At 37.5% G+C, this 14,064-nt stretch overlaps 1 protein-coding gene across 3 annotated transcripts in view; it reads left to right on the forward strand.

Moving 5' to 3' along the window:
• The window catches only part of DCAF1 (DDB1 and CUL4 associated factor 1), a 78,292-nt gene that overhangs the window by 6,754 nt on the left and 57,474 nt on the right, over nt 1–14,064 (forward strand). For all 3 annotated transcript variants that reach the window (XM_070575223.1, XM_070575224.1, XM_070575221.1), the window contains exons 2-4: nt 5,152–5,269; nt 10,998–11,074; nt 13,637–13,710. In XM_070575223.1, coding sequence (XP_070431324.1) covers nt 5,160–5,269; nt 10,998–11,074; nt 13,637–13,710 — 261 coding nt within the window. In that variant the 5' untranslated portion in view covers nt 5,152–5,159. The remainder of the gene's footprint in view (nt 1–5,151; nt 5,270–10,997; nt 11,075–13,636; nt 13,711–14,064) is intronic.

The following is a 14,064-nucleotide window of genomic DNA, read 5'->3' on the forward strand; positions in this document are numbered from 1 at the left end:
ACACACACTTTACTTTTCTCACTTGACAGTGTATTTGAGAGTTGGTCCAAATTAGGAAAGGAAATTATTTTCTAACTTTTTAGTATGAAAATTTTCAAACGTTAAAAAGTTGAAAAAATGGTAAAATGAACACTTGTTTATCCATCCAGATTCAACAGTTGTTAATATTTTGCCATATTTTCTCTATTTATAGGTGTGGTGTGTATTTCTTTATTTTGTGGAACTGTTTCAAAATAGGTTGCAGAAACATCGTACCCCTAAATACCTTGGCAGCCGTCCTTTAGAAGAAAAACATTGTGCATATTTTTTGTAGGCCTTTATATTATTCCATTGTATGGACAGTATTATCATTTTACCCTCATGAGTACCATTTCCATTTTACAGATAAGGAAATTGAGATTTGGAGAAGCTAAATAACTTGGCCAAGATCTCACAGGTTTGTCTGCAGAGTTGGGATTTGAATGCTTGAAACCCTTTTCTACCAAGTAACAGTTGATTGGTTTTGGGACCTCTCTGAGCCCATTTCCTCATTTGTGAAAAAGGGTAGGGTGGTTGTGAAAATTCAGAATAACAAGTGAATTGCTTAGCCAAATGTCTGTTCCATACTAATATTTGTTAATTGGTAACTATAGTGTCACTATAGGGCAAGCCATAAATTCTGCATACCACTTAAAGCTCTCGCTTTAAAACATGGTGAATTAAGTGATGCATCTTCATTATCCTGTGCATAGCAAGATGACTGCACTTTTTACATTTTTTGTTAATAGTTTTTCATTGATAGTAAAATGAATTATCATTGATACTGTTACTTTAATTTATTGTAAGTTTATATTTTCTCTGCACAAGTGATTATTCCCAAAGTTATAGTTATTCTCAGGCATAATTAATTGGAAGTTTTGAAAATGACACCAGAAGTATATATATGTCTAAATTGCACTTGAAAATTTTAGTATTTTACTGCCTTGAGTTGACCTTTATTAGAGGTAGTGTTTTCTTTAAGCTTTGCCTTTGTATGTTCCACTAGGCTGATTGCTTAAGTTACCCAAAAGGCATTCTCTCCTGGACCTTTTTTTTTAACCATTAGAAAAATATTGTGGTAAAATCCACGTATCATAAATTAACCATGAACCATTTTGAAGTATACAGTTCACTGTCATTTAGTAGATTAATGTTGTGCAACCATAACCTCTTTTAGTTCCAAGACATTTTCATCATCCCAAAAGGAGACTGCTTACTCGTTAAGAAGTCCTTCCCTGTTTCCTCCTCCCCCAGGCCCCTGGCCACACTAGGCAGCTTTCTATATAGATTTACCTATTCTGGATGTTTCATGTAAATAGATCATAAAATATGTGACCTTTTGTGTCTGGCTTTTTTCACTTAGCGTATTGTTTTCAAGATTCATCCACAGCTGTAGCGTATATCAGTACTTCATTCTTTTCTATGGCGGAATACTATTGCATTGTATGAATATAACCATATTTTGTTTATCCATTCATCTTTTGATGGACATCTGGGGTTGTTTCCACCTTTTGCCTATTGTAAATATGATGCTTTGAACGTTTGTATGGAAGTATTTATTTGAATATCTTTTCAGTTCTTTTCGGGATATACCTTGGAGTAGAATTGTTGGGTCATATGGTAATTCTATGTTTAACTTTAAAAAAAATCTTTTTGAAGAGCCACCAAGCTGTTTTCCTTAATTGCTGTACCATTTTACATTCTCATTATCAGTGTACGTTCCAGTTTCTCCACATCCTTGCCAACGCTTGTTATTTTCTGATTTTTTGGTTATAGTCATCATAATAGGTATTAGTGGTATCTGATTGTGGTTTTGATTTTCGTTACCCTAATGGCTCATGATGTTGAGCATCTTTTCATGTGCTTGTTAGCCATATGTAATATCTTCTTTGGAGAAATGTCTGTTCAAGTCCTTTGCCCGTTTTTGAATCAGGTTTTTTGTTGTTGTTGAGTTGTAGGAGTTCTTTATGTATTCTGGAAACTAAATCCTTATCAGATATATGATTTGCAGATATTCTCTCCCATTCCATGGGTTGTCTTTTCACTTTCTTTGTACTGTCCTTTAATGCATAAAAATTTTAAATTGTGAAGTCCACTTTATCTGTTTGTTCTTTTGTTGCTTATGCTTTTAATGTCATAAATAAAAATCCCTTGCCAGTTTCAAGGTCATAAAGATTTTCCCCTGTGTTTACCTCTAGGAGTTTTATAGTTTCAGCTCTTACATTTAGATCTTTGATCCTTTTGAGTTAATTTTTGTATATGATGTTAGACAAGGATCCACCTTCATTCTTTTGCACGTGGATGTCCAGTTGTCTCAGTACAATTTGTCTAATGGTGTTTCAACAAATTCTTTCCCTATTAATGGTCTTGGCACACTTGTTGAAAATCAGTTGACCATAAATGTGAGAATTTATTTCTGGACTCTCAATTCTATTGCATTGGTACACATCAAAACAGTACGACACTGTTTTGATTACTGTAGCTTTATAGCAAGTTTTGAAATCAGAAGTATGAATTCTCCAATTCTCCAAGAATTCCAAAATTCTGTTTCAGGATTGTTTTGGCTATTCAGGGTCCCTTGCAATTACATATGAATTTTAGGTTCAGTGTTTCCATTTTTGCCCAAAAGGTCATTAGGATTTTGACTGTTGACCATTTTGGAGAGTATTGCCATCTTAACATTAAATCTTCTAATCTATGAACATAGGATGTCTTTCTGTTCTCTAACTTCTTTCATCAGTGTTTTATAGTTTTCACTGTATAAGTCTTGTGCCTTTTTGGGTTAAATATATTCCTTAATATTTTATTCTTTTTGATGCTGTTGTAAATGGTGTTGTTTTCTTAATTTTATATTTGGGTTGTTCATTGCTAGTGTATAGCAATACAACTGATTTTTTTTTTTTTTTTTTTGAGGAAGATTAGCCCTGAGCTAACATCTGCCGCCAATCCTCCTCTTTTTGCTGAGGAAGACTGGCCCTGAGCTAACATCTGTGCCCATCTTCCTCCACTTTATATGTGGGATGCCTACCACAGCATTGGCTTGCCAAGTGGTGCCATGTCTGCACCTGGGATCCGAACCGGTGAACCCCGGGCCGCTGAAGTGGAACGTGTGCGCTTAACTGCTGCGCCACCCGGCCAGCCCCTGTAGTTTTCTTGTGATGTTTTTATCTGGGCTTGGTATCAGGGTAATGCTGGCTTCATGGAATAAGTTAGGAAGTGTCCCTCCTCTTCTGTTTTTTGGAAGAATTTGAGGATTGATGTTAATTATTCTTCAAATGTTTGGTAGAATTTACCAGTAAAACCATCTCTCTCTCACACTTTTAGGATGTGTCTTAAGAGATTAATTTTGCTGTTATTGTATGTTACTACTTTACCCAGTCTCTAGAGCTTTCACTTTAGAATAAAACTTTACCAATGAAAAAAATTCGTTGAATTATTGCTCCATTCTGCCCTCCTGGCTGGTACTTCTCAAGATTGTCAAGGTAATGAAAAACAAGGAAAGACTCAAAAACTGGCACAGATTAGAGAACACTAGGAAGTTATGACAACTAAATGCAATGTAGTATCCTGAATGAGATCTTGGAACAGAAAAAGGACATGAATGGAAAAACTGGTGAAGTCTGAATCAAGTCTGGAGATAAGTGTTCCAATGTTGGATTTCTTAATTTTGACAGTGTACCACTATAAAATAAGGTGGTAGCATTGAACTGGGTGAAGGGTAAATGGGAATTCCCTCTACTATGTTAGCAACTTTTTTGTAAATCTAAAATTAATCCAAGTAAGTTTACTTAAAAAATGCATGTATCGTTAGTAGATTGTAGTAAAAAGTACAGCCAGGGTTTTCTCAAGTTAAGGTCAGAAGTCCATGTTAGTTGGTCACACCTGTAGCATTTCCTTTTTGTGACTTTGGTTAGAAAGTCTGAAAATGTGGATTCTTCTCTGCAGAAAAGAAGCCTTTTAATTTTGTTTCTTTGGAAATACTCTTCTTTGGAGTTATGGGTAGCCCAGGTGGCGTGAATTACTGTCTACTAACTATTAGTATTGACTCTACTTTATTAAAACAAATATTTTACATTTTAGAGGTGGTGTCATCTTTTACATATATTTATTTTGGTCTTATGTTAGATATCTTTAGAAGAGTGAAAAATAATCCTAGATCAGCTAGTAATCCTTTTCTGGTGTGAAACTGTTTTTGTAGAACAGTTTTTGTTTTTGTGAAAATGTACATTTTGCATTCCAGGATCTGGCATTTTGATCGTAAAGCTCCTTTGGCAAAGAATTTGAGCTGTAAATCATCTAAACATTCTGGTCTCATTTATCTCTTCTGGAGTCTCTTATAAACCTCTCTTCCCCATGTGTATGCCTCCTGCGGTTCCTGTAAAGCCTGTCTCAGCTCCCTGTCCCTGTATACTCCTGGGCCAACCAGTTAATCCAGCAGATTTCTCTGTCTCTCTCCAGGCCTGTTATCTTCCTTCCAGGAAATCAGTTGAGAGAGAGGTTAGGAAGCCTGAAGGACAAATGGATTATAATACTCCTTCCCAAGTTTCATGTTGGTAATGATATCTACTTCAGGTCTCAGCCTTTTGTTAAGAATTAATGTGTTGTTTATCTTTCATAGAACTTTCCCTCAAAGACTTAGAAGAGCAAAATATTTTGGGGAGTAGTTTTTGCTACATTTTGTATCTTAAAAAAAGAAATGTTACCCTCAGAGTTTTGGACCTCAGAGATCTAGACCTGGAATTATTCTATGTATGGTATGTAGGTATTTGCATTTTTTGAGGGGTGAAAGGGACCACAACTTCTGTCTGATTCTCAAAGGGGTTCTTGATCCTAGAAAGGTTAAGAATCATTATTTTGATCCCATTCCCTGTTTCATTTGGCAGTTGGGTAAACTGAGATTGAGAGAGGTGACAGGAGTTGTTCATCATCACTTGATGAGGCTCCCAATCCCAGGTTTCCCACTGTACCACAAATAAAATTATCTATAGGGTCCAAGGGTTAAATTTTCTTTGCTTTTAGTTATTTTCCTTGCTTTCTCATCCCTTTTTCCCCCTTCCTCACTTTTCCTTTTGTATGAAGTATATCAGGTTTATTTTCCTGTGGTCATTTATTGTTCTTTTTTTGCTTCCTTAGGCCAAGCCATGACTACAGTAGCGGTACATGTAGACTCCAAAGCTGAGCTCACTACCCTGCTGGAGCAGTGGGAAAAGGAACATGGCAGTGGGCAGGACATGGTACCTATCCTTACCAGGTATGAACAATTACGTTTTTTTAAAAATTAGTTTTAAAAAGAGGAAAAATTGGAGAATAGTATAGGAACGTTTTCATCTGTGAAATGTTCTGAATGCTGTGAATTCTAAATCCATTTTCTTTCCCTTTCAGAACTAGTCTTTATCTCCCTACTTCTTGAAGCTCTTTAAGTTTCTTACATTTCCTTTCAGGCCCTTTGTCCTCATTCTCCTTCGTAGTTGTTCTCTTGCCTGTGTTATAACCCCAGGGTTTTGTGTGTGGTTCTTTTCTCTATTCACCCTAAATATTCTACCTAGATAGTTTTTTCCCTGTCCATGATTTAAAACATTATTCTTAAATTAACTTTCAGATTGCTATATCTGCTTGAGATCCCTCTTTCTAAAAATTTCAGATCCATTTCTCAGCTGCTTGGTGTATACATCTTTACCTGGCTATTCCACAAACACCTGAAGCATACCATGTCCAAAATAGGGCTTATTGTCTTCATCCTCCCTCCCTCCCTATTCACAACTTGTGCTTTTGTATTCCCTGCCTTGGTGTATATGATTTTAAATGAAAAAAACTGAAAACCAGCCTCCCCAGTGTATTCCTCTACCAGCACAATTTAGTCACCAAGCTCTGAGGATTTCTGCTTCCTCCTCTTCCCCATCCCTAATACCACTTCCTTCATTAGATAGCGATCTTGTCTTGACTGGCCCTTTAGGCAGTGTGCATTATCCCTCTGTCTCCAGTTTACCCTCTTCTAATACATCCTCCCCTTTGCTGAAAGATTCATCTTTCTGCCACACGAATCTGATTGTCATACCTCTGCTCATAATTCTTCCCTGGCTCCCTTTTTCCTACAGAAAAAAATGTAAACTTTTTCAGTGGCCTATGCGGCCATTTATGATTTGCCCCACCTCCTTTTTCTGCCTTATTGTGTTGGTCTTTTTCAGTAAGGAATAGTATTATATTTTCTAATATCTGTATGCCTTTACATTTGCTGTTTCTTTGGCCTAAAATGCCTTACCTTGGTAAGCTCTAGTCCTTTCAAGAAGCAGTTCAAGAATCATGTCTGTGAAACTTTCTCTGGCTTTGATGTCCCTAGGTAGGTTTGGGCACTCCTTTTTTTTTTTTTCTGTTAAATATTCCTGTCATTCATATATATATTATTATTTCTCCCATTTTAACTCTTACCACATTGTACTATAGTTGTCTTTTTACATATGTCTCCTCACTAAATTGTAAGCTTTTTGAAGCAGGTACTATATCTTTTTATTGGTATCTCCTCAGACAATGACTTGCCCTCTCCCTGGTACGTAGTAACTGTGCGGGACATAATTTTATTGAATGAATGTGTTAAGGAGGAGAAAAAGTGAAAAATAAAGGCTGGGGAGGGGGTGCTCATTGTTTTTCTAAGCAGGAGATCACTGGAACACGGGGATCTTTAACATCTAATCTTTGATATTCTAACAGTGAAAACTTTTTGTTTTTGCAATTATCTATTCTTTAGAGATAAAGAGAACTATGATCCTATAAAAGTTTAAACAGAAATAAATGCTTTGTTCATAACTGCTCTTGATACATGGGGAGCGTGTGAAAGTACAGTTTTTTTTTAGGGACAGGACTGTTGCTGACTGGTGGAAAGTGCATTTTGTAGAGACATTGGAGATTGAAAACTACTAATTGCAAGATTCTTGAAATGCAGCCACAGTCAATTAAAGAATCTAAGTATTGTGCAGTTAACGTGTGGGTTATTGATGTAACTGAAAGTAGGAGAGTCATAAATGGGGATGATGATGTTAGTCGTGTATTTACTTAATTGCTCAAAAAATATTTATTTGCATGTATACTAAAAATACTCAGTTTATTTTCAAGGCTATTTTTACATTATCCTATTTGACCTTCGTCTTTGTCGCTATGCTATGATATTCAGCAATGCAAAGCCTAAGATAGAGGGGCCCTGTCTTCAAGGAGATAACCATCTGAGAGGCAACTAACAGATAAGAAACACTGCAGAGTAGTACGAAATAATATATAATGAAGTGCTAACTTGGACAATATGGTTCATAAATATTTTAGGGGTTATGAAAATGGAAAGAACTTGAATGAGGGCCAGCACCGGTGGCCTAGTGGTTAAGTTTAGTGCACTCCGCTCCAGTGGCCCACTTTGCTTCCTGGGCACGGACCTACACCGCTTTCTGTTTGTAGCCCTGCAGTGCTGGCAGCCCACATAGTAAAAAACAGAGGAAGATTTGCAGGGATGTTAGCCCAGGGTGAATCTGCCTCAGCCAAAAGAGAAGAACTTGAGTGAGTCAGTTTCTTTTATCCACTCAACGAATATTTGAGGACCTTTTGTGTATCAGAACTCTACGGGAGACTTGTCTGAACTCAACTTGCTCATCTGTCACTAAAAGTATCACTGAGAGCTACAGTGTTAGAGATAGCCACCATCAGAGCTACTTGCAAAAGACTGCATAGCCAGGCAGTGGAAAGCTAAGGTGGTTTTTTGTTTTTTGTTGTTGTTGTTGAGGAAGATTGGCCCTGAGCTAATATCTGTTGCCAGTCTTTCTCTTTTTCTTGAGGAAGATTGTTGCTGAGCTAACATCTGTGCCAGTTTTCCTCTATCTTGTATGCCGGATGCTACCACAGCGTGGCATGATGAGCAGTGTGTAGGTCTGCACCCAGGATCTGAAACCGTGAACCCTGGGCTGCTGAAGGGGAGCATGCAAACTTCACCACTATGCCACTGGGCCTGCCCTAAGATTGTTTTTTTTTTTTTTTAAAGATTTTTATCTTTTCCTGTTTCTCCCCAAAGTCCCCCGGTACATAGTTGTATAGTCTTCTTTGTTGGTCCTTCTAGTTGTGGTATGTGGGACGCTGCCTCAGCGTGGTTTGATGAGCAGTGCCATGTCCGCGCCCAGGATTTGAACCAACGAAACACTGGGCCGCCTGCAGCGGAGCGCGCAAACTTAACCACTCGGCCATGGGGCCAGCCCTGTAAGATTGGGTTTTAACTCCAACTCCAGTGGGCTTTCCAGTATAGGATGTGGTAATAGTTCCTTGGAACAGGGACTTGAAAGATGGTAGAATGATAGCTTGATGAAAATCAGAGAGACAAGGTTTTCTAGGAAAAGTGAAAAATGTGACTGAAAAAGACATTAAGGGGAGAAGGAACTGGGGCATGTTTTTGCAGCAGTGAAGAAATGGGCCCCACCAGAGTGGAGGGTGAATATAAGGTAGGAATGGAAAATAAAGTTGTATGGCGCAAGATCTTAAAAAGATCTCCAAGGTTAGAGAGTTTAAGAGACAGCAGGATGAATTCAAAGTGTAGTTTATTTTATTATAGATAAGAGCAACTTCCGCCATCCTCCAAATTGTTGAGTCTTTTAGTTCACTGGATATTTCCTGAACTACCTTCACAGTCCCCCTTCCCCCACAACTGGCTGCAGTTTTGAGTGTTTTAGTATATTCTATGGGAAGCAAATATCAATTTCAGGCCTACCTACACTTTTATTGACCGCTATTTTTATGCTCTTTGGGCAGTTTTCCTAAGAAAAAATGTACAACTGTTTATAACTTTAGTTGTCTTTTTATTATACATACACTTTTTTTATTATAATTGAGGCTTTGTCTTGATTCTGTGAAAAGGAACTGGCATTGGGCCAAGCTATGTGAGCTTCACCTAGGTACTGTATTTTTTTTTTTTGATATTTTTGAGATATAATTTATTACTGATATTTTTGAGACATAGTTTATTGTTTTACTTGTAAAACCATCACTCAGAGCCAGCTTGATGGCCTAGTGATTAAAGTTCAACGCTCTCACCACTTTGGCTGTCGAGGTTTGGTTACCAGTCGCGGAGCCACACCATTCATCTGTCAGTAGCCATACTGTGGCGGCAGCTTACAAAGAAGATCTAGAAGGATTTACTACTAGAATGTGCAGCTTTGCACTGGGGCTTTGGGGAGGAGGAAAAAAAAAAAAGATTGATAACAGATGTTAACTCAGGGTGAATCTTCCCCAGCAAAAAAAACCCCACAAAAAACCAAACACACACACAAAGAAATCACTCAGATCAAGTTATAGAACTTCAGTACCACCTCGAGAAGGCTTCCTCCTGCCCCATCCCACTCAATATCTCTCCTAATTTGTTTTTTCTTTTAGTTATTTTTGACTCCCAGTTTTCATAACAATACCACCTAAATAGCTCTCACATGTCAGACTTTGTTCTAAGCAGAGTACATAACTTAAACCTCAGGGAAGCTATACAGTAGGGACTGTTATCCTCATTTTACAGCTGAGGCACAGAGAGGTTAAGTAGGTTGACCAAAGTCACACATTGTGGAAGAAGTATGATTTGAACCCTGGCCATGTAACTCCAGAATCCATATTTTTAAACCTATACTGTGTGAGATTGCTTAATTTCAACTGAAGATATTAGTAGATTGTACTTAATTCTAAATATTTTTTGTGTGATTGCCGTTTGTGACAAAGAGAATTTTCAGAGTTGAGAGGGAAAAGTAGAAAAAGTAGAAGTACTCTTGAGGCTTGATGGACAAAATATACCAGAGTGAGCAAGAATTTTTGCAGGGAGCTTAACCCTTAAGGCTAGGAAATATGGTTCTGTGAAAATAAAGCATATAGGAGAGTTTGTGTTAGGACAGAGCATGCTAGATATTGGAGAGTGTGATAGCCTTGTATTTGATTGTCACTATAATGATTAAAATGTCAGTCTTGCTTAGGATACTCAAAAAGTGAGTTTTCTTGTTTTGAAAAGAATGCATAAATAAAAAGGAACTATTGATACATACAGCGACATGGATGACTCAAAACATGCTGAGCGAAAGTAGCAAGACATAAAACGAGTATATATGATTCCGTTTATATGAAATTCTAGAATAGGCAAAACTAGCCTGTAGTGAGAGAAAGCAGATGAGTGGCTGCTTGGGGCAAGAGTGGGAACTTAGGTGGGGGAAGAATGTTACAGGCTGGGTTAACAGCACATGGAAAGGCCATAAAGCGGTTATAAACCTGAATTCTTTGAAGAGCAGAGAAGGCCATGTGACTGAAGCTTAATGAAGGATGAGTGGAGCTGTAGAACGGGTCAGAGATGCAGGCTGAGGCCAGATTATTGTGAGCCATGGTAGTACTTGGGTTTAATTCAAATTGCTGTGGTAAGTCATTGGAAGTTGGAGAATGAATTGTGTCAGATCAGGCATGGCAGCAAGAAGCAAGGAGACTAGGGAAAAGGTTACTGCAAGTAGTCCAGGCAGTTCATGATGGTAGTCTGAACAAGGATAGGAATGGTCAAGATTTAGAGAAATGTCAAGAGATATTTTATATTAGAACACTAATCTGTTCTTCTTATCCATGTGAATAAACAAACTTATTGATGTTTGCTTTAGTGTCTTGTTAGCTAAAGTATTCATTGTTAACAGAGCTAACAGGAATTATTATTGTGGAGGATGAGGAGAAAAGGAACGTTTTATTGATGACTCCTAGGTATTTGGCTTCTGAGGGAATGGTAGTGCTGTATTTTGAGACAGGAAAGTAGAGAGAAGAATGAGTTTGGAATTGGAAATTGTTTTATGAGATGGTTGTTTAGATCTTTGTGTTCATCAGGAAAATACCCTTTTTCTAACTTTCTTCTTTTATTTTATACTTTGCTTGTTGAATTGACTATTGTAGATGGTGGTACATTTTTTTCTGTCTTGTTTAGAGTTGACCCTGTCTTCCCTTTGTGCTAGGATGTCTGAATTGATTGAAAAAGAAACTGAAGAATATCGTAAAGGGGATCCAGACCCATTTGATGATCGACACCCTGGTGAGACCTGTGTTCTCTTAAGCCTGGCTCTAATTTTCTTACAAAAGAAAATTGCTTAGTAGGAATACTTTTCAATTGAAATAGCTTCTTTCATGCTAAGTTTTAAGACCTTTTATTTGTTAAAGTATTGCTCAAGGTGGGGGCAGTGAGGAAAAATTGAAGTATTTGTAATATTTACTGATCACATAGAATGTAATTAATTTAAAGGAACTAAATTATATAAGTATACCTTATTGACTCAGTTGGTATGAGTACAAAGACTTAAAAAGAGAAAAATGTTCTCCCTGTCTGACTTTTAAACCAAAAAGTGTTATCCTTTGTGCCTTTATCTTTTTTTGGTGAGGAAAATTGGTCCTGAGCTAACATCTGTACCAGTCTTCCTCTATTTTGTGTAGGATGCCACCACAGTGTGGCTTTACAAGTGGTGCTAGGTCCATGCCCAGGATCCAAACCTGCGAACCCCAGGCCACTGAAGCGGAGCGTGTGAACTTAACCACTACGCCACTGGGCCAGCCCCTCTATACCTTTATCTTTTTAACAACGATAATTATTCTTTTACTGATGAGGGAAATGTAGTTGAGAGTGCATTCAGTGCTTTGCTTTTAGCTGTGAAGTTGATACTTGGAACCTTGAATAATAGACAGACTTCTTTGTTAAAAAAATTTTATTTTTTATTTATTTTGTTGAGGTCATATTGGCTTATAACTGTAATTTCAGGTGTACATTATTATATATCAATTTCTGTATGGTCTGTATCATGCTTACCATCAATAGTCTGGTTTTTATCCATCACCATACACATGTGTCCCTTTCTCCCTTTTGCTCTACCCTCCCTTTCCCCTCTGGTAATCACTAATCTGTTCTCCTTATTCATGTGGAAAACAGACTTCATGATGTCTCTCTTAGTGTCTCATCAGCTAAAGTATGCCGTCTCATGTTAATTTGGTTTTATTTTGGGCTGATTTAATTAGAGCCATGACAACCCAGCCTGCTTTGGCATGGAATTTGTTATATGATACAGAACTATATGGGACTTGAGACTTTGCCATTTTATGTTCTCTCTAAGGTAGATTACCAATGGGCAAAGCTTAAGTCATGTATGGGCCCACACTGCATGTAAACTCTCTCTCTAAAGCCAAAAGCAGTCCTTTGTGGAGAGGAGAGTCTAGGATATTGTATGTGGAGAGAGAGTGAGCATGAGTGGGAGTTAGAAAAATAAGAACATTGTATATCCACCTAATGTTCCAGGATTTATTTTTATTTCTTACACATTTGTTCTCAAATGTAAGGAAGCTAGGCGTTTCAGATGGTGTCTAGTTGTTTATATGATGTTACCTGCTGCTCTTGTCCTAGACATCCCCACTTGTGACTTCAGAGGACTATTCACCTATTTAACCCACATCTTCAGTAAAGCAGTCAGAACATGAAGTACGAAAGTGAATGTGAAATAAAAAATTAAGTTAATGCATTATGAAAGGAATTAAAAGAGAGATGATCATGCTTAGTACATTGCCTTGGAATGAAATGGTAATGAGGAAGAAGGGAGAGACAGAAATGATATGCCTTTTTTTAGTAGAAATTTAAAGATAATTTTTTCCTCCCTACCTCCTAATGTTAAGCAGTATTTGTCATTGGGCATAATTTCTGTTAATTTTTATTATGGGTCTCTTTCATCATTTATAAACAGAAAGTTAGGTAGTCGGACTCCTCATTTGTTTTTATTATACTGTTCTCTAACTTTTCTTTTTGTGAATTACTTTGGGATACTAATTAGAGCTTAGTAAAAACTTCTTAGCGGCTTACATCTTTTCTTCATCCGAAATTGTATCGTTTACTAAATTTGCCACTCCAATGCTATGAAAAGAAAATTAAATAAAGTAGATGGTATCTGTTTTAAAAACAAACCAATAATTCTTTCAACCATTAACTAATTTGACTTTAGGCTGTATGTTGAGTAGATCCTAGGTTCCTGGCCTCCTTTCTTTCCCCAGGAGCTCAGAAGTTAAAATGGCCAAGGTTACTGTATCTGTAGAGTTGGTGATTGCTTAGTGGGATTCCCTCCCAATCTGGGGTGTCATTACAGGTTTGAGGATGCATTTCTGCTGCTGTTGGCATTTTAGTTGAAAGAGACATTGGACTTGGAGCCTATCTTCTCCAGGCCGCTCATCAAAAGAAGTTGTGCTTCCTACCTTTTTCTGGTTGGGAAATCAAGAGTTTCCTTTCTTTTAGGCTCCTTTATGATTCTTTTTTAGACCTGTATACTCTTAGTGATGCTGGTCTGGGTCTAGTGCTCATTTAATTCAGCATTCCTGTGTAGGCTACATGCCGGGGACGTGGAAGTTTACAGAGCATTGTCTCAGTTTTATATTGTTACTTTTAATCTTCAACAGTGTGTGTTATGAAATCTAATTCATCAAAAGAATCTTTTCTGTGTTTATGTTTATTTTTGCTGGCATTTTAATAGTACTTATAAAAATCCAGGTGCTTTTCCAGAGGTCTAAGTTGCTTGACTGGGATGACTTACTCATTCCTTTGTTTTTTCCTCCCCTCTTCTTTTGTTAGGTCGAGCTGATCCAGAATGTATGCTGGGCCACTTGCTGAGAATACTCTTCAAGAATGATGATTTCATGAATGCAGTAGGTTTGCTTCTTTCTTTTCTCCAGAGATTATCATCAGCAGATGTTGTACCTTTATTGTTTTTTGTAGTTTGCTTTCTGCTGAGGCCTTGACAAAGTTGGAAATAGAGTGGGTAGATGTTTTCATTTGGTATTGGTTCAATGAGATAAAGAGTAAACGTGAACTACTTTCTTACCAAAGTCCTGGTTGTGGCCAAGGTATTTTTCTTTGGTGTGTACTTCCTCAGTTGAATATTGGTGAGGGCTCCCAAGGTATCTGCTCATCCTTGGGCAAGATAATTTTGAGTTTGGGAATATAGGAGTCCTGTTGGGTTCCTGAGTAGAAAAATAAGAGTGGTGTATGTGGCATGATTC

The sequence above is a fragment of the Equus przewalskii genome, chromosome 15 (assembly GCF_037783145.1).
Source record: "Equus przewalskii isolate Varuska chromosome 15, EquPr2, whole genome shotgun sequence".
Classification (NCBI taxonomy): Eukaryota; Metazoa; Chordata; class Mammalia; order Perissodactyla; family Equidae; genus Equus; species Equus przewalskii.